We start from the raw sequence: 19,886 nt of genomic DNA, 5'->3' as shown, positions 1-19,886 counted from the left end.
GAACAAAGTAAATGTCGGAAGTGATCACAGAATGGTAAGGTGCACACTTGATATAGATGTAAGAAAAGAAAAGAAAAAGCTGACTCGATTAAATAATACAAAGGTCTTTGAGATAACAGAAGAGTAGAAAAAGCAGTATGTACTGGAACTTAAGAACAAGTTTCAGCTTCTGCAGACTGCTCAGGACCAAGATATCGACGAGGAATATTACAACTTTCTGAAAGTGATAAAGGCCAAGAAACCTACAGGGAAAAAGAAATCCAAAGAAAAAAATTATTGAAGAAACACTTGTCATGATGAACCGAAGACGACAAATGAAGAGCAGGATAAACAGTGACAAGGAGAAAATTGAGTATACTGAGTTATGCAAAGCCATTAGAAAGAAACTCAGAGAGGATATAAGAAGATTTAACACAAGAAAAGTAGAACAAGCATTAAGGGAAAACAAAGGATTTAAATCAGCAGCCATGAGCAGTAATACAGAAAGACAAATGATACTGAAACTGAAGAATAGCGATGGTGTACTTATAAACAGCAGAGAAGGCATAATTCAAATAGCAGAAGACTACTATAGAGAATTATACAAGGAGCGAGGGAATGATACCAGCAGTGGGGAAGATGGATTGCAAAGTAGCAACACATACGACATACCCGATATTCTTCCTGATGAGGTAGAACATGCATTCAAGAAAATGAAGAATCGGAAAGCCCCGGGGGAAGATGAAGTTACTTCACAGTTTAAATTGGGAGGAAGAGACATAACACAAAAACTGGCAAGGCTCTTCACAAAGTGCATTAGAAAAGGTGTGGTGCCTAAGCAGTGGAATAATGCAATCATAGTTTTGCTGCATAAGAAAGGAGATAAATCAGAAATTGGAAATTATATATAAATTAGCTTGTTGTCTCACATCTACAAGTTATTATTATTATTATTAAATCCGTTTATTATTATAGCAAGTGATTGTTTTCACCCCTTTTACAAAGCCGACCGGCAAGAAGGGTGTACAAAAATGCAAGGGGGGGGGGCAATTTTTACAATGCAATATTTACAAATCACGTTTACAATATTGACAGAAGTGCGAATCATATACAGTATTATTTACGGAATGTAATTATCGACAACTGTAGAAGAGGAAATTATTCACAGTATTTCACAGGATCTATTGCCAATGAATTGAAAAGGGGGACTGCGTTGTTCGGAAAGAAGTTCTTCAGACAGCACAGGTTAGATAGTGTAAAATGCAATGGTAAGTAGGGATTGTCATTACTGCGTCCAGCACGTGGGATAACGATAATTCCGTGAAGACTAGGGGCGTCAATCACACCAGTTAGCATCTGAGACAGAACAAGAATATTCCCGGATGCAATGTGAACTCTCCAGGGAGTGATATTTAAGTTGGCATATAAAACAGCCCTGGGGTCAGGGGGTGAATGCGCTGCCCGTGACTCTGTTCATCCAATCCATCGCATTATCCACTACTCGACCGCCAGGAATCTGTTTATGTACGAGGTCGGTGCAGACGACCAGATTTGTGATCCATACACCTGATCACAATAGGTTGTGGGCACCGCTGGACGTATCCTCCGACTACTTCGATGTGGAGTAACCCCGTCGGTTCTTGTCGAATTGCCCACATCTCCAAAAAAGTCTTAGTTTTCATGGTCGAAAAATGGTTTTGAAAAGTGAGGCCCTCGTCCCAAGTCAAGCCGACGTCGGTGTGAGACTTCACTTTCCTTATCTGCACTCCGTTGTGATGTCATTTTTGATTCTCTTTTTTGTAAACGTGATTTGGGCTGATTTAGATATGTTTAGCTACAGATCTATCTGCAGTAGATAGGTTACAAGGCTGTTGATCAGGACGGCGGCTCGCTGATTTACAGTTGGGTTTGTTCAGGGTCATTTGATTTTATATATAATTTGAGGTCATCTGCATATGATGAGAAATCCGTGTACCTTGCGAGGAAAGGTTCAAGGGCCGCGGCGAACCACAAACCGGACAGGACACCTCCCTGCCGTACTCCCCGCGTTATAACACGCTCCTGTTTGAAGGATTTATGGATGATGTTGTCTTGGCGTAAGGATGAGGTTGATGGCTTTTAACAGGCTTCCTGTAATGCCAAAGTATTTTTCCAGAATGTAGATGAGAGCGGGAATTGAGAGCTTATCATGAGCAGATGATGAAATATCAAGGAAGATGACGTCCAGCTGAGATTTACTGTTGAGAGCAGTTTGAATTTTAAACAGGATGTCTAGTAAGTTTGTATATGTAGACTTTAGGGTGTCTAGTAAGTTTGTATATGTCATTATTAACAGATTAGAAAGAATACTTGATGAGAATCAACCGAAAGAGCAAGATGACTTTAGGAGGTTCTCAACTATGGATCACCTTCACGTAAAATCACAGCTAATGGAGAAAGAAAATGAATAAAAAACACCATTATGCCTAGCATTTGTGGATTATGAAAAAGCATTTGACTCCATAAAATATAAGGCAATATTTCGGGCACTGGAAAGACAAGGCATAGATACACCACATATTATGATTTTGAAGAAAATATATGAGAACACTACCTCCTTTATTAGACTAGACAGAGACAGTAGGAAATTTAAAATTGAGAAAGAAGTTCGAAAAAGAGATACAATATCTCCGAAGTTGTTTACTGCTGCCCTTGAGAAAGCTTTCAGAAGATTAGACTGGTCGCAGAAAGGAGTCAACGTGAATGAAGAGTACTTAAACCATTTACGATTTGCAGATGACATTGTGGTCATAAGCCACGATCCCAAAGAATTAGAAGAAAATCTTAATCAGTTATGCACAGTTAGTAAGGATTTTGGACTAAAGATGAATATGGCTAAAACAAAAGTAATGATAAACAAGTATGCCACAGGGTGATTGATGGAGGCCATAGTGATTGATGGAGCAGTAATCGAAAAGGTGTAGTCATTATACTTATCTGGGACAAGTCATTAGCTGTAATAATGGTAAATGGCTGGATGTCAAGAGAAAAATAAATTTCAGATGGATAGCACTCAGGAAATATAGTCACATACTGAAGACCAATATCCAAATTTGTCTGAAACGCAAAATAATGAACCAATGTATACGCCCCACCATGACTTATGGAAGTGAAACTTGGGAACTCACCAAAAGAATGGAAGAGAAGCTAAGAACTACACAGCGAAGAATGGAACGAATTATATTGGGAATCAGACTAGGTTATATTGGGAATTAGATTAGGCAACAAACTCAAGTAAAGGACATTCTTATCGAAACTAAAGAACTAAATGGTCTTGGGCAGGACACATAGCTCGAAGACATGATGACAAATGGACTAAGAAAATAACAGAATAGTACCCAAGAGGAGCTAGAAGAAAACTTGGAAGACAACAACAACGGAGATGGTTTGTTCGTTATTTGGTTTTTTAGGAGCATTAGCAACTAAGGCCATATTGCTCCGGGATATGCGGTGGTCATTCCTTGACCTTTCCGCATCCTCCGTATTTGGTGGTGACGGGCTCGAACCCCGGTCTAATCAAGAAGCATGTGCTACGCACTGCTGCTCCTTCCCACCTGGCTACGGAGGCGCCCAACGGAGATGGACAGATGAAATTCATGAGTTTGTGGGTAGTAAATGGATGGCCAGTGCACAAAACAGAAGGAACTGGAAAGTTGCTGGAGAGGCCTTCATCCTGCAATGGATTGAAAATGGCTGATGATGATTACTTTAGTATGAAATAGCAGAGAGTGGTATTCCGATCCAATTTCTTCGCACAAAGCTGAGAACAGACGTAACTCGGATTTTATCAAATCCAAGTTGCTTGGATTTTATTAAATTCGCCATCTTGATAACATCATGTAATGTGGAATTCAGATCCACAGGCAAACTTTTACATATGAGAGCTGCGCAGTGAACAAAACAATGTATAACCTGAATTTCTGGATTTTCAGAACGAATTCTTGATGTAAAACCTTTAACTCTTCCGGTCATTGCAGCTTCATCATCAATACACAAGCTTTAACAATCTTTCCATGGTATTTTATTTGTTTCAAAGTATTCATTTACCACCTTGAATATTTCATCTCCAGTAGTATGATTTGGCAGTTCTTTGCAGAACAAGTAATGTTCTTTCAAGGATTTCTCTTCAATGATTCTAACTAGTGCTATTAATTGGGCACAGTTACTAACGTCTGTAGATTCATCAATTTGCAAAGAAAAATTTTTAGATTCGATAATTTTCTGAATTAATGTTGTTTCGATGTCATCTGATATATCTTCACTGCGGTTATTAATAGTGTTATTCGAAAGTGACACTTTTTCAGTTTTCTTTGCTTCTTTTGTCCCAAGCATAGTGTTAAGAATTTCGATGCAGTCTGTAAAATAAGCGATTCTGCAATTGTATGAGGCATTCTAGATTTGGTCACCAATTGGGCAACCTTATAACTAGCCTCTTGAGCTCAATTTGATACTGTTGTAATCAAATTCTAAAACAACTTTGCTCCCTATTTTGCGTTTGAAGACACTTAAAAAAACTCAAATATTTTTTCTGCACATGATGGATGTTTTGTGGTAAGGTGCCGGCATAGTTTACCTGGGACCATTGCTTCGTTTGACAACTCTTCTAGGCAAATAAGACATATGGATCGAGGAAGAGACGAATTATCGGAGCATACAAATCCATATTTGATATATTCCTCATTATATTGCATAAATACTGGCTTTGTTGTTGTTGTTGGGTTTTTAGGAGCATTAGCAACTAAGGCCATATTGCTCCGGGAATAAGCGGTGGTCATTCCCTGACCTTTCCGCATCCTCCGTATTTGGTGGTGACGGGCTCGAACCCCGGTCTAATCAAGAAGCGTGTGCTGCTCCTTCCCACTGGCTACGGAGGCGCCACTGGCTTTGTCTTTTACTTTGGACTACCTTGTTTGTCCCGTGAAAGTAATGACTTTCTGGCTCTCTTCAGAAGGTTTTCCATTATCGGGTGAAAAATAAATATCTACAAAAATTAAATTTGGTTAAATACAAACTACTTAATGAAGCAATTTAATAAAATTTATGCTTTGAATAATTATTTGTTTTTAGATATAAACACTGATTTTTATTTCTAAAAGTAAGCAATAACTTATTATACGATATCTTTTCAGTAGAAAAATGGGAAAGCTGCTCCAGAATAATTCGAAAAAACCAATAGGCGAACCAAAAAAACAAATCGCGACTAAGTAACTAAAATATCATTTTTTCGTTTAATCATGATATCGAACTCGATTTTCACATAAAAATGGATTTTTATCAAAGATAAATGAAAAAACATTATTATATATATTTAAAATGTTCCGCTAATTTTAGAATATTACAGGAAACAATTTTTCAATTACAATTACAATTATAATTACCAATTTTACAATTACAATTTTCAAATTACGATTCTAAAGTATTAAGTTCTGAACTTCCGTTACAATATAAAGCAGGAAACATAAGGTAAACATGTTTATATTAATCTTTTTAAATGATTACCTGTTGACAGACTCCTCTTGCCGATGCTCCCAGAAACCTGATGTGCATACAGGCAGTGCCAGCAGTTAATTTATAGGATGGGATTAATTCCATTGTCCAATAGGATAGTGCCAAGGTTTTGTCCTGCATCCGGCGTTCTTGTGTAGTGGAAGCCTGGGGTGACCTTTGTTCCCATACTCATCAGGGTTGATGTGCAGGCTGGTTCAGGATCTTATCGATACCATGTTACCATGAGACCATGCTGCTGGTGCCAAGTTTGTATCCTGGATCCTGGGTTCTTCTGTAGTGGATGCAACTCTGCACATCAGGGCTAGTGTGCTGGCTGTGTCAGGATCTTACCGATATCCATTATTATTATTATCCATTTATTAACCACAAGAAACTGTGGGTCACTCCGGGACGGCAGTGTGCCAGGAGGGTGTGAGATTTACATACTGAGGTGCGAGGAACCACATATACAATGTACAAGAGTGCATGCGTGCCAGACCCGAGATACTTACATAATTGAACTTACATACGCTTCAAATAAAACAAAGTTTATAGCGATAGATATCAGAATTAAAAAATAAAAATAATAAAAAACAAAAATATAAAAAAATATGAAAAAAAATGGCAAGAAGTCCAGGTGCAGGTGATCTTCACAGGTTCAATAGTTGGTAACAGTTCTTGAGGCATTCCTTTCTGTAGAGCTTGTTCTCACAGAACAAGGAAGAAGTTGGAGGAAGTTGGCCGGAAACAAGCCCCTAAGGGAATCAATGTTTGTAAGTGTAAACCGGAGGGGGGTAGCAGGAGTCTTGTCTTCTTTGGGCCAGAGATTAACGGGGATACAGATGGAGCATCTATTCCGTCTGTGATAAGCCGAGCTAGCATGAGTACATTTCTTGTCGTGATGAGAAGTCCCCAGGGAGTGGTCCCTAGATTAGCTTGGAGGATGGATCTGGAGATAGCAAAAGGGTGACCCACCACCCGTTCATCCATCTCAGATCATACTTCTAGTTCAGGTGGACTGGAGGGAATGCATCTGGTGTATTTTATCTTCCTGGTTTTTTTACTCCTTCTTTTATTTTCAACTTCGAATTCGCAGTTTCCTTTTCGTTCCCTAACTATATGAAAATTTTATAAAATTAAATCTTTCACGGCATACCAGCAATCTTTCTGCAGCGCCCCAGTTGGGAAGCTCTGAAATCCTGTGTGATTTGGCGTTTGTAATTTGGAACAAATAAATTTCGACTAGATTTGTTCAGTGTCATTCGAAGAGGAAGATACCATCTTAATTGGTCACTCTTCTTTTTTTTTTTTGTCCGAAATAGCCCCTTCAATAGAGGGGGAAATAAATCCGGACAGAAGATTTTCATAAATTTGTTCAGAAATATTCTTGGTGGGAATAATGAACGTCTTGGACGCCATATTTGTGTTTTTGTCTGCAAGACAGTTCTGGCGATGATGAGTGAAATACCCACCGTGCTGCAGTTCGTCCACGTACAATCCAGTAATCCGTGTTAGGAATTCTTTCTGGTAGAATATGGGAATTGACAACAAAACGTGATACAGTTACATTTTGTTGCAGCTCTCATATTCTACAAGATCCTGTTCGTGATGACTTGGATATAATTCGTTTTTCGTTTCTTTGTTATGGACATATGGGCGAATTTGGAATGATTGAGTAATCTCTAGGTTGATTATAGACGTCAATCATCTAGATGATTGACTTCTTGGTCTTTAGTGCGTTATTGGTGCGTAATAAGAGTTCTTCGATGTCACAAGAATCTTCAAATCATCTACGTTTGAGCTGAAATTAGAATATAATATTTATTTATTTATTTATTTGATATATGCTAGGGAGGGTTGTAATATCACAAAGAAGAGGAGAGATGGAAATTTCCCACCTTCCCTGACACGAATGGTTGTCTGGTAAGGTACACGGGAGATGTCTCGGTTGAATTAGGTTTTCCAGTGTGTGATTTAAAGAATCAGACACTTTGATGCATTCTTTCGAAATAAAAGCAAAGGCTGGAATTGATAAATGCTGATGATAAATGTTAGAATTGATAAATGATGAAGAAAACAATTGGTAACTGGGATTTGTTGTTTAGGACTCTTTGAATCGTAAAGAGAGCATCCAGGAAATTTGAATTCGTGGATCTCAGCTGTAGAACTGCATGGAGATGGGAGGGCGGCGAATAAAACGATGTTCGACTATTACTAGGTGTACCAACTTTTCAAAACACTTCAAAATGAGCAGACAATAAACATGGAACAAAAATCTTTAGGTAATTTTAGGTATAGGTTTCGTATGGAAGCGTCACCATAGTGATGGAATCATACCAGTTACAAGGACGCATTGAAGGAATTGCAAATTTTTTTAGATAATATGAATCAGAGTTGAGTATTACAACTCTGATTCATACTATCTAAAAATTTATTCCGTATATGCGTTAGATGAGGACTGTCTTTTTGATTCAAGGCCAATATCGGTCAACTGCAGGAAAATCTTTCTCGTCCATTTCAAAATGGTGGCTGAATATTCTCTGACACATTGTCATCCGCGAGATGGTGCTGCGCTTTTCTTTTGAGCCTTTGAGAAATCGTGCTTTCACTTTCATATGATTCAAGGTCTGCTATCACTCCAGATTTCTTCCACTTCCCATATGATTTCAGTTTCAGCTTGAAGATGTATCTAAGGAAAGATATAAAACTCCTAACTTCTCCTCTTCTTTCAGTTTTTGGCTTATAAGTGGGTGAGCCTTGAGGAGTAAATGTTTTCAAAATCTTTCGAAAGCTTGAAAATTCGCCACAGTGAAATCTTTTTTAAATATTCAATTTATTTTTATTTTGGTTTGGCTGTTCAATATGAGTGTGACTGTATTTCAAAAAGCAAATCAAAACTCAAAAGAATCTCAAAAAAAGGTTAAAAAATCGGAAGAGAATTTTAAAAATCGGAAACATTTATTTCTTTTTCAATTTACTATTTTGTAATCTATTTATGCATCGCTTGATTTTCGATTTCATCAACTTTAGAATTCTATCACATTTGGATCTGAATTCCAGAATTTCGGCTTTTGTAAGCCAACGGTGTTTGATAGGCGCAATCTTCCCCTCCTCCACCTCCTCCTCTGATTTCAAAATCCACTTTCCCATCCGTTATTAGCGGACTAAATTAACTTGGAAACACAGATAAGAGGTGGCAGCACTTGATGGAAGCTTTGTAACGTACATTGAAATGACGTTGGAAAAAGTACACATCCGTATCTACAGGGTTGCTAAAATTACAGTAGGCCTCCGTAGCCGAGTGGTTAGGGGCGTTAGTGCAGTAGCACACGCTCTTTGAGTAGACTGATGTTCAAGTCCCTGACTACGGTCGATCTGCCAATCCGTCCTGGACCAGCGTGGCAGATTATGGTCCATTTCCCTCACCATGAATTGTTGAGGAGGCTTCCATCTTGCAGTGGGTTGATAATGGCTGCACTTTACCTTTTATCCCTATGTAGAAAACTCTGGAGCGAGTTCTAGGGCTCGTACTGAAGAGAAATTTGGATAACAGGTACAATAAAGAATGCGCTCGCCATTTATCGAAAAAAAAGTTGTTACAAAATTTGTCACTATATGGCGCTGTGGCAATACTAATCATTTGAACAGCGCTACAATTGTTCGATGTGTCCTCCATTTTGGTCAACAACGGTTTCTATTCGAAGAACAGCATTTTCTACAGCAGAACATAACATGTCAACTGGAATAGCCAGCACGTGACGTCTAATGCTGTCCTTGAGATCTACCAGAGTTTGACATCCCTCCCGATACACCTGGTTCTTCACAAAATCCAACGCCAGAAGTCGCATGGGGTGAGATATGGTGATCGCAGTGGACAAGATGTCTGGAAACAACGCCTGATTGCCCGTTCGTCTGTAAAGCGTTGTCTTAGCAATCTTTGGACAAAACGGTGGATGTCCCGTGGCGCACCATCTTGCATGAATATGGCACTCACTTTGATGCAGCTCTGGTATTGCGAAATTAGCCAACATTTCATAATATAGCTGTCCAGTGACGCAACAGGTGCGGGATCCAGTCGGTGTTACCTTTTAAAAAAAAGATGGTCCAATCATGAATGTGGCCGTAAATCCACGTGGACCACACTGTCACATTTGGAGAATGCAACGGGACCTGTTGTTGGATAACTCGAGGGTTTTCTGTTGCCCAAATGCGATAGTTGTGCGTATTCACTTGTCCATTTAAGTAGAAGTGGGCTTCATCATTCGAACTGATATCGAGTGATAGTGATATCCACTATCATTCGCGCCAGAAAGGGAAGTGCGTATGTGAAACAAATATCTGCATCACCATGCTTTAGCTGCTGTCGCGTGTGCATCTTGTAAGGACACAGTACCATCAATTTTTGTCTCCAGGCTTTCTCCACAGACAACTGTTGAACAGATGTGGTCTTATTTGAATGAAGACTTAGGTATAGACATAGAAGTTACCAGACTCACGACCAAACAACCATACTATGCATCATTCAAAATCACTACAGCGGAATCAAACTACAAACTACTCAGCCTTGCATCTTCTTGGCCTGCAGGGGCACTAGTGAAACACTTCTACACTACAAAGCGTACCTCTACCTGGATGCGGTATCCCCAACGCAATGAAACCACAAATAATGAAAGGAAAACCTGACTCAGACCCGCCATTAAGTCTAAGTGTGGGGAGGAACATTCCGGTTATACTGAGCAGGACCTTAATGGTTCAAACACTCTCACAGAAGCTTGCCAGCGACATGATCACCCACCACAAACGCCTGAGGGAAGGCATATGAAGATTGAGGTGAGAACTACCTCCAGAACGAACCATAGACGATTGATGAAGGCCATCAGAGCTCCAACAAGGGCATATATCCAAACTTCTTTAATGTGCACAATTTTCTATCAAAATACTAGAAGTCTGAGAAACAAACTTCAGACAATGGAAATTCTTCTTTTATCGAGGTGGTATGACATCATTTGTATCACAGAGACATGGCTGACCACGAATGAAGAAGACCTCGCATTTTCTCAAGCCACTTGCTTCTCGGGCATTTTTGCCTCCAGGGAACGGACAACTGGTGGTGGTGTACGCATTCTCTTCAACACAAAAAAATTCTCACTGACAAGCTCAGCAACACTAAAAACAGAACTGTTTGAAGCTGCAAGAGCCTCACTCAGCATTCAAGGCCACAGACTTGACGTGTGCACAGTCTACATCCCACCTCCCACAGTAAAGAACACTTTACAAGAGATCTCCAACTGGATCGTTAATCAATGCCACCCTAAAGCAACATTATTAGTGTGTGGAGACTTTAATATTAGCTCAGGCCAACACAGTCTTCGCAAATTGTTATCTTCTAATCTGGCATCAGTAGGTCTGACCCTCCAGAATTTTTCCCCTACCAGAGGCTCTAACCTGTTAGACCTAATATTTGCAACAGACACCCTCACCGTTGACAGCCAACCGGAAACAGCCTTCATGTCAGACCATCTACCAGTAGGCCTCATTCTTCCAATCACTCCCAGCACATCCTGGCAACATCAGGCACCAGTGCACACAATTAAGAACACAGTTAAGAACACAGTGATTAGCCCTTCTCTCCTCAATCCAGAGAAATGCTGCTTCGCAGCATCTATTTTTCCTTGAGAAGCCCTAAACCAATGTGATCCACAGCTCGGGCTGCACTTTCTTACCTGCTGGCTGCAGTCTATTGCTCGAAATGCAGCGTCAAAAACAGTTTCAATCTCCTGTCGAAGCAAAGCATGGTGGCCCCAAGATCTCAGCCTTAAATCTTGGAATAAACAAAGACTACATGCAAAATGGAAAGCAAAATTAGACCCACTAGACAGAATTGCATACTCAAGAGCCCGTGCCCAGTTCAATAGAAGCAAATCTGAAGCCATTAAAGCCTATATTGACAAAACAATCAAGATCGGGAAAGCACCGTTTAAGGCAAGGCATGATGAATTCCCTCAACAACTTAATCCAATTGAATGGCTAGACTACATCACAAGATTTAAGCCAAAGTCAGCATCAGACTTTAAGAGCATTCACAACAGTTGTCAGCGAGATGTCCTCGCTTCCATCATCATCACAAAAAGAGAGCTTATCCAGGCCATCAATGATATCCCACCAACGTCTTGCACTGGATATGATGGGGTCCCACAATTCATTCTTAAGAGCGTTAGTGTATTCATCATTGATGCACTCCTAGGTATCTTCAATGGAATCCTCACAACGCAAAGTTTCCCAATAGCCTGGAATCAATATATTGTCCGACCAATCCCCAAAACACAAGGAGCGACATCAATTTCACAATTCAGGCCAATAATGAAAGCCTCATGTCTCCTCAAAGTCATGGAGAAGTGCCTTCTTCCTACCCTAACCAACCAGGTTCTGCCATGTGAATCATTATTATATAAACGCAGGTCTACCATTACAAACCTATTGCAAACCACCAACACCATTCTGGGGGCTCTACAAGATAGGGCTGAGCTGGAAATTGTTTATCTGGATATCCAGTCTGCATTCGACAGCATAGACATCCAGCCCCTCCTGCAACTTTGTGAGGGTGGATACCAGATAAAAGGCAATATACTGGAATTCTTGAAGTCGCTACTTACGACCAGGGTCCTTCACTTGACTGTGAATAAAAAATCTTTCACAAGGAAAGTTTGTGTAGGTGTACCCCAGGGTGGAGTTCTCTCAGGGCTCCTCTTTACGGCTGCCATCCACCCATTCCTGTGTCAGCAAACAGAATTTATCAGTTATGCAGACGACTTGAAGCTCCTCTATCGGATCAACGGGACCGCCCGACATGATTCTGTTTCTGGAAACATTATCAACAGCCTCAAGAATCTGATTACATACTTGGAACAGTTCTCTCTTAAGATAAATCCAAAAAAATCTGCACAAATGGTATTTTCCCTCAAATCAAACCCAACGCAACTAAACCTGGAAATCCACGGAACCCCCATCACCCCAGTCATCAAGCACAAAGATCTCGGCGTTATAATCGACCCTAAACTCAGTTTCAAACACCATGTTGCAGACATTCACAACAGGGTCTGCAGAGCAAGATGGCTTGGCAAACAACACCTCCTTTATGTCACAGAGCCTGAGTACACGCTCCAATACATATACCGGTTTCTGCAGCCAGCCATCACCTACGGGTCAGAAATCTGGGCGTCGGCAACGAAAACCACGCTAAAAACCATTGCATCTGATGAGTACTGGCTTCTTCGGTGGATCCTCTTCAAGCATAAACTGCCACCACTCATACATACTTCAGATATCACCCAACTTCTAAATTACAGAAAAGTCTCCAAACGGATATTTGCCCTCCGCTTGCTTGTGTCAATTAAAATGATAGCGGGTGAAGTCAGTACGCCAAATTTTTGGCTGATGTGCAATTGGAGGATCCCCCCAAAACCCTTAAGAGCCCTCCCCTCGCTACAGTCTGTGGCGTGGAGGCTCAGAATAGGGGATAGATTCCTGCCCATGGAGATGCTCCACAACGTGCAGGATATAGATGTGGAATACAAAAAGTTCATAGAGGACAAATCGTACAGAAGACGCATCATCAGGGACCAGCTTTCGTCTTCAACCGAGTGACTGTCATCGTCCTTTCATGTGTCTTCATTTCCCATGTTAATATCAATTTTAAATGTAAAATATGTAATTATACGTTTTATGTCCTAATATATGTTTTAAGTAATTCTTCCTGTATAAGTTATTTAATGTTAAACCCCTAGCATTGTCGCTGTTGTGGGTATTATTGCATCGGGCAATCATGTAACCAATCACTGCCTGCAATAAAGATATATATATACCGCAACACCTGACGGATTGCAAGCCTTACAGTGAAATACGGCATATCCATTCCACGAGAACACTTGCTCTCCCACATGGAGGTTGACTCGATAAATCTATGACAGTCATAACCATATCTTCAACGCGAGTGGAGTCTATTCGTTTTCGACCCCTACCTGGTTGAACACAAAGATCGCTTCAAATTTCGCAATCATTTTGCAGACAGCACAAACAGTGATAGGTCCACGCGGGCCTTCTGGTGCCGGAATTCTCTGATAGCCGCAGCTGCGTTGTTGCTATTCTGATAGTAAGCTTCACTCCTCAATAGCGCCTTTTCCTGCCACGTTGTTGGCATTGCTGCTGTAGTGCAGGGGCAAAGAACTACTGCATGCTTTTGAAGAGACTGCTTTGCTTTTATACAGTACAGTGGAGCTGACGAGTGGCCCTCTGGCAATAACTTACGATTATGCAAATAAAGTAAGTTATTTGCATAATCGTAACTAAGATAGTTACGCGCCATACAGTGACAAATTTTGTAACTAGTTTTTTTTTTTTTTTTCCAATAAATGGCGAGTGCATTCTTTATTGTACCTGTTGTCCAAATTTCTAAATTTAAATTTTCTGTTTATACTCCGGCACGACAACCAAGTCAGTAGAGTTTACAATAAATCGTCAATACAAATATTTATCGTATTTAGTAGTCACGGGCTTGAACCCCGACCCACTCAAACAGCGTGTGCTATGCACTCTTGCCCCTGACCACTCGGCTACGTCAGGCCACGAGCCTTAGAACTCGCTCCAGAGCCGTCTACATAAGGATACTTCAATTTTAACGACACTGTATTTATCATCTGCGCTAATGCACGTGCAATCTCTGGAAAAGGTTAGAAGAAAGGCGACTAGGTCGGTGAAGAGCAGCTAAGCATCATCGCTATGAGGAACTTCTTAAAAGTTTCCGTCTGTAGAGCTTAGCAACTGAAGACGTTGGTGGGATGGGTTTGATTGATGAATATAAGGCGCCGATGGGAGGATTAGTAAAATGAATGAGAGAGAGAGGAACATTCTTAGTTGTGAGTGGGACAGGAAGCAGAGGCAAAACTATAAACTCTTCCGAAAAAACAGTCACTACATCTTATGAAGTTTCCCTCTAGACAGTCTATTTGAGGAAGGTTGGAACAATTTGCCCGAAATTGTGGCCAAGACGGACAGTTTGGCAAAATTCTCGGAAGAATTGAACAGGCACTTTTTTGACCATGGAAATAATAAGAGATTTTTTGTTTTATTGGAGATACAGAATAAGTTCCCTTCCATGCATCATCGTCCTAATGTCTGCGAGCCTGCGCTAGCTCGTAAATATATAACCATTTTCTTCTGATGCTGGAATACTGTAAGGAGCTGAAATCTATGCTTCGGGTGTCCACACTAACGTGAAGCGCATTTAGGCCGAGGAACACTTGTGGGTAAAATGGGCCACCCAAAATTAAATCTTCCCTCTGTACAAAGGACAACAGCAATGGCACAAGAATTGGGGTTAAGGAGGCTGCCAAAGTTTGCAGCCTCCTTAGTCCCAATGGAAGAAGAGAGAAGACTTATATTCACTGCTAAAATGGTCACCGGCATTATACTGGAGCCCAATAGATGGAACTCATGTTCGTGGTGCTTTTGCCCCTACACGTCTAATATCAATGCCAGTTTGAATGCGCAACCCAACAGACTTGCCCTATTGGACGGTTTCCTACCAAATCCGATGCCGGCAGAATCCAAGGGCTCGATGCTGACTTCCATCTATTTACCACCAACGCAATTTACAGACGCCATGTTCACACGGCAAGCTCCCAGGCTATTTTTTTTTTTCAACCCCATTTTATCCTGGATATATCTATTTATTTGTAAATCCCTGGCATCTTGCCGTGATTGGAATGAAGATTATTTTATTTATTTATTTATTTATTTATTGAGCCATTTTAATAGTAATACTTCATCTGAGGTATTATATTTACCAATACTAAATCGTGCATAAATTTGTTTTACTTTTTTTGAATGATGATTTCAAGTACAATGAACTGGGCTCGAGCGGTTGGACAACTTAGCCAGGTTAAACAATTTTAGGAATGCATTTGCCGGACATTACTCACCGTGATGTCTGGTGGGCTGGAAATTCCGCATCTCTGGAAATAATCCCTGACGGAACCCCTGACGGCGGCCAAGAGGACGTCGTTGATGGTGCTCCGGGTGACCTTCTTGATCCTGTTGATTTTGTAGAAGCAGACGTCGCTGGACCACGCCACTGCGCGATGTCCCGAGATCGGCTGCCTGTGACTGAGCAAGTTGTAGTCCCTCCTCGTGAACACGAGCCACGACAGGAGGGTGAGCGGCCCCACGAAGAAAGCGCGTATCACATTCATGGGGAAGGTGGTGCCTCCTATCCTCGGCTTCATCCTCAGCATCTGCGGGTTGTCCGTCAAGAAGTTGGCGAGAATCTTCACGAAGGAGATGCCGTCGCTGAGTGAGTGGTGGGTCCTGATCAGGAGGACGGTGTCCTTGGAGTGGCTGTAGTTCCTGATCACGCGGATCTCCCACAGGGGACGACTATCCGGGAGAGGTTGGCTCATCATGCGCGCCAGGTGCTCCGTGAGCTGCCGTTTACTCCGAATGCGACGCTTCTCCTCGTAAACGTGGTTCTCGATGGCGAACTTTTCGTCGTCCACCCAGTAGTATCCTGCGCGCAGTGCGATCACCTTTTGCATGAAACGTGGAAAGGAACGCGACCCGTCTTCGAACGTCTTGGCCACGACACGCGCCATGACGATCTCCCTCAGCTTCTCGAGCCTCAGGCCCCGCTCGAGAACAAATAGACAGTGGGCAACGGACAGGTTGAATTTGGAGTCGTGCAGCCAGAAAGCATCGGCGGCGGATACCATGTCGCCGCACGAGGGATGGTAGACGCACGGACCTCTAATGAAGCAGCTCTTGCACAAGTAGCGAAGGAACAGCACGACGGGGAGAAGAATGAGCAGAGCAGTCATGACAGGAATCCCCGTCACGATGGCGCTCACTACAAACACAGCGCTGGCCAGGGCGGTTGAGGCCACCGACCTCTCCGTGGGGTGAGTCAGCCGCTTGACGGGCACACTGGACATGTACTGCGGTGCCTTCCTCGCCTCCTCCACTGGAAGGAACGTGAACTCCGTCGAACTTCCGAAGGGGGCGTCGTCCGGATCTTCCTGCGTTAGCTTTTCCATGGATACGTGGTGTTTGGTGAACTCGGATCATCCGTTGACTGGGACGTCACCGACTGGAAGAGGAACTGCGGATGGCTTCCGTCCGCTCAGCCTTCACCAGGTGAGCCGGCATCTTCGAGAAACGCAGGCGGTTGGCTGCGACGAAGAGGTGAGTCTGCGCAGAAGAGGTAAAAAAAAAGTTGGGTTAAATTTCAAAAATGCGCACAACATTCAGAACTGCGTGTTCTAACAAAATAAAAAATCGAGATAGTTTATAATTAAATAATGTCGAGGAGAATTTTGACAATCACGAGCACTAAATTTTGATGGGCCGAGTATTCGGGATTGCGACACTTTTTTGCAAACGACATTTTATCGCAATCCCGAATACTCGGCTCACCAAACTTTAGTGCACGTGATTGTCAAAATTCTCCTCGACATTATTTAATTATAAACTATTTTCAATCGTGTAAAAATCACGCTAATCGGAAACGTCGTTAAAAATTGGATTAAAAATGTGTTAGCACGTGGTCGGCCACCAGACTGTCTCTTGTGGCCGCGTAGCGGGCATGCTACAACGCTGTCTGCCTCTCTCTCTCTTTTTTTTTTTTTTTTTTTTTTGTTAGTTGTTGGTGCATCGGCTTCTGAGGCCATAATGCACCTCCCAAAGATTTTGCATTTTACTCTGATCCAAGCCCGAGGTGGGATTCGAACCCGCGACCTTTGGGCTGCCAGACAGGCACTTTACCCACCTGGCTAGCCCCGTCGGCGCCTCTCTCTTGCTGCTACTCTTTTGCTTCAACATTAGACGGACCTTTTCTGGCAGCTCATCTGCATGCCTTCAGTCCTCTGCTGCACCACAGTTCTTGGCAGGTGTACTTTCTCCCTCAGCTCCCCGAGCCTCAGGCCCCGCTCGAGAACAAATAGACAGTGGGCGAATTTGGAGTCGTGCAGCCAGAAAGCATCGGCGGCGGATACCACCTCGTGTACACAGGTCTCTGCTACAGAATAAATCGCAGAATCCCCAATGAAATTCTTGGCATACCCTCTAATCTGAATGCAGACATTAAGCAACAGAAACAAAAAAAAAAACAAAAAAACCTCAGATATGGCACAGTTTGAAAAACATCTGGCAGACCCATATAAGATGCTGGAAACGTAACAAGAATTTTTATACCAGATGTTACCTTTTGCTATCAGTGGGACGTTACATATCGATTAAACAATCAATAGATTGTTCAATCCTTCTACCCTGCAATCCACTCTTCATTTGTAATCACTGGTCACGGTTACTAAAATTCAAAATTACTTCGAATCGCCCTTTGTTAATTCAGATCTTTGTTCCTGCTGGTCCGTGGAAACTTGGCTCACCTAATTAATCGCTGCTCCAACTACATTGTTCAACTACAACCATTGTATACGATCGATCTAGACACTTCTTGTGTAAATTTATTTCTTACAATTTTATAAAGTAGCCCCCACGTGTCTGCATTACCAGGGTTGTACACAAATTCTGTCCAAGTTTCCTTGTTCCTGGTAGCAATTGCCTTCGTATAACGTTTCTTGAGATCAACGTAACAATTATAAAAGATGCGAACATCAGCCTGAGACAAATGACGAGTGCGCTGATAGGTGCGTCGAGCGTGGTGGACCTGTTTCAGAAGCGAAGATAATTCTGACGACCACCAGGAACAAGTTCTGGAATTGACACGTGTTTTCCTTGATGATTTATATGATGCATTAATCAAAATTTTTTGAATCTGTGTCGCAGCTTCAGACACAGTCATGGCGTCAAACTGAGAGTTAGCCAGTTTGGAGAAATCAGCATTTACAGAGTGTTCAAATATGTCCCAATTAATATTATTAATTGAGAAGAGAACATACTCAGGCACACAGATACTCGAATCTGAGAGACGAGAAGGTATGGAGACCGAGAAAGAAATTGCCCGATGGTCACTAGTTGTCCAGGTAGGCTGTACAGTCCAATCGTTGATAGCTAGATTATAGAAGGAATTTGAAAAAGTGATATCAATTGGGTAGTAAATGGATGGCCAGTGCTCAAAACAGAAGGAACTGGAAAGTTGCTGGAGAGGCTTTATCCTGCAGTGGATTGAAAATGGCTGATGATGATGATGATGATGATATCAATGTTTGATTCTCCGGAGAAGCTGGAGAACGTAGTGAACTGTTGAGGTCTGTTAAAAATCTTCATAATAAATTCTTCCTTCCAGTAACTGTCCTCGAGCATCAGAGCGTGCACTAAACCAAAACTTAGACTTGGCGTTTACATCCGCTGAAATAAGGACATTATGAGGACCCAGAAAATTCAATGTGGATTCTAAATAATTTAATGAGTTATTTAAGTATTCAGAGGGAACACTTAAATAACTCATTGGTCATGGTAGAATATGTGACATGGTAGAATAAGTAGAATATTGGGTCATGGTAGAATATGTGACAAGGATACAAATTGCAGTTTGGTGACAGAGACCGTTAATGACAGTTACATCAATTGTGTCGTTTAATACAACAATACAAGTCTTCAGTTACTGGTGAGCGGCTTGGATTATTCGGGTGGAAAGAGAATAACCTGTGATCTTTGAACAATCTCCCATTCGCCCTTTAGCAAAATATGGCTCTTGAATAGTGATGATGTCGATTGAGTTTTGTTCTGCTCTTAATCTAATCTCATCCGAAACAACTCGAGAATGATGCCCGTTGATCTGAATAAGTTTCAGATTAATAGACTGAACACTAAGCAAGTTTGTACTATTAACATCACCAGCAGGGGAATTATTTACGCTATATACCCTGGAATTGGGTGTGTTACTCATCGGCAACCCTTAGTCGTGCTGTTTCCAAGGCCTTTTTGTAGACAGGACAGTTGCTATCTCTCACCGAATGGTGAAAGTCACGTTTTCCTCTCTTACAATTGATACACGATGGCTCTTCGTTTTTATAGGACACTCGTTAAACACATGACCATCACGCGCACAGTGACTGCAAGACGGGGACTCGTGCGTGCAGTACTGAGCAGTGTGACCATATCCCAAGCAGTGAAAGCATTTCGTCACAACAGTATAAGGTCTGTGTCTATGGGAACTCCAGGCAAGAAATATGCGCTGCAGAGTAATTATATGTTTGTAAATCTTGGGAGAAAAACTAACAGCCCAGTTTACAGATAAATTTGACCTTGCTTTAGTTGAGAAACGAAAGAAAGTTCCGTTCTTAACCTCCTCAAATGTAAAATCCGAATCGCCAAGATTTTTGTTATATAAATTTTCAAGTATCTCGTCACGTGTCAATTCCTTTGGGACA

The 19,886-nt window shown here is 41.7% G+C and overlaps 1 protein-coding gene across 2 annotated transcripts in view; it reads right to left on the bottom strand.

The window, feature by feature from the left end:
- LOC150083786 (uncharacterized) overlaps positions 1 to 16,736 on the bottom strand; it is a 61,866-nt gene extending 45,130 nt beyond the window's left edge. For both annotated transcript variants that reach the window (XM_090375789.1, XM_090375790.1), the window contains exon 1: positions 15,483 to 16,736. In XM_090375789.1, the coding sequence (XP_090231915.1) occupies positions 15,483 to 16,589 (1,107 nt within the window). In that variant the 5' untranslated portion in view covers positions 16,590 to 16,736. The remainder of the gene's footprint in view (positions 1 to 15,482) is intronic.
- Positions 16,737 to 19,886: the final 3,150 nt, after the last annotated feature.

The sequence above is a fragment of the Mastigoproctus giganteus genome, chromosome 6 (assembly GCF_048544385.1).
Source record: "Mastigoproctus giganteus isolate SK-2022 chromosome 6, ASM4854438v1, whole genome shotgun sequence".
NCBI lineage: Eukaryota > Metazoa > Arthropoda > Arachnida > Uropygi > Thelyphonidae > Mastigoproctus > Mastigoproctus giganteus.
Note: the sequence above shows the minus strand (reverse complement) of the source record. Positions and strands in the feature narration are given on the sequence as shown.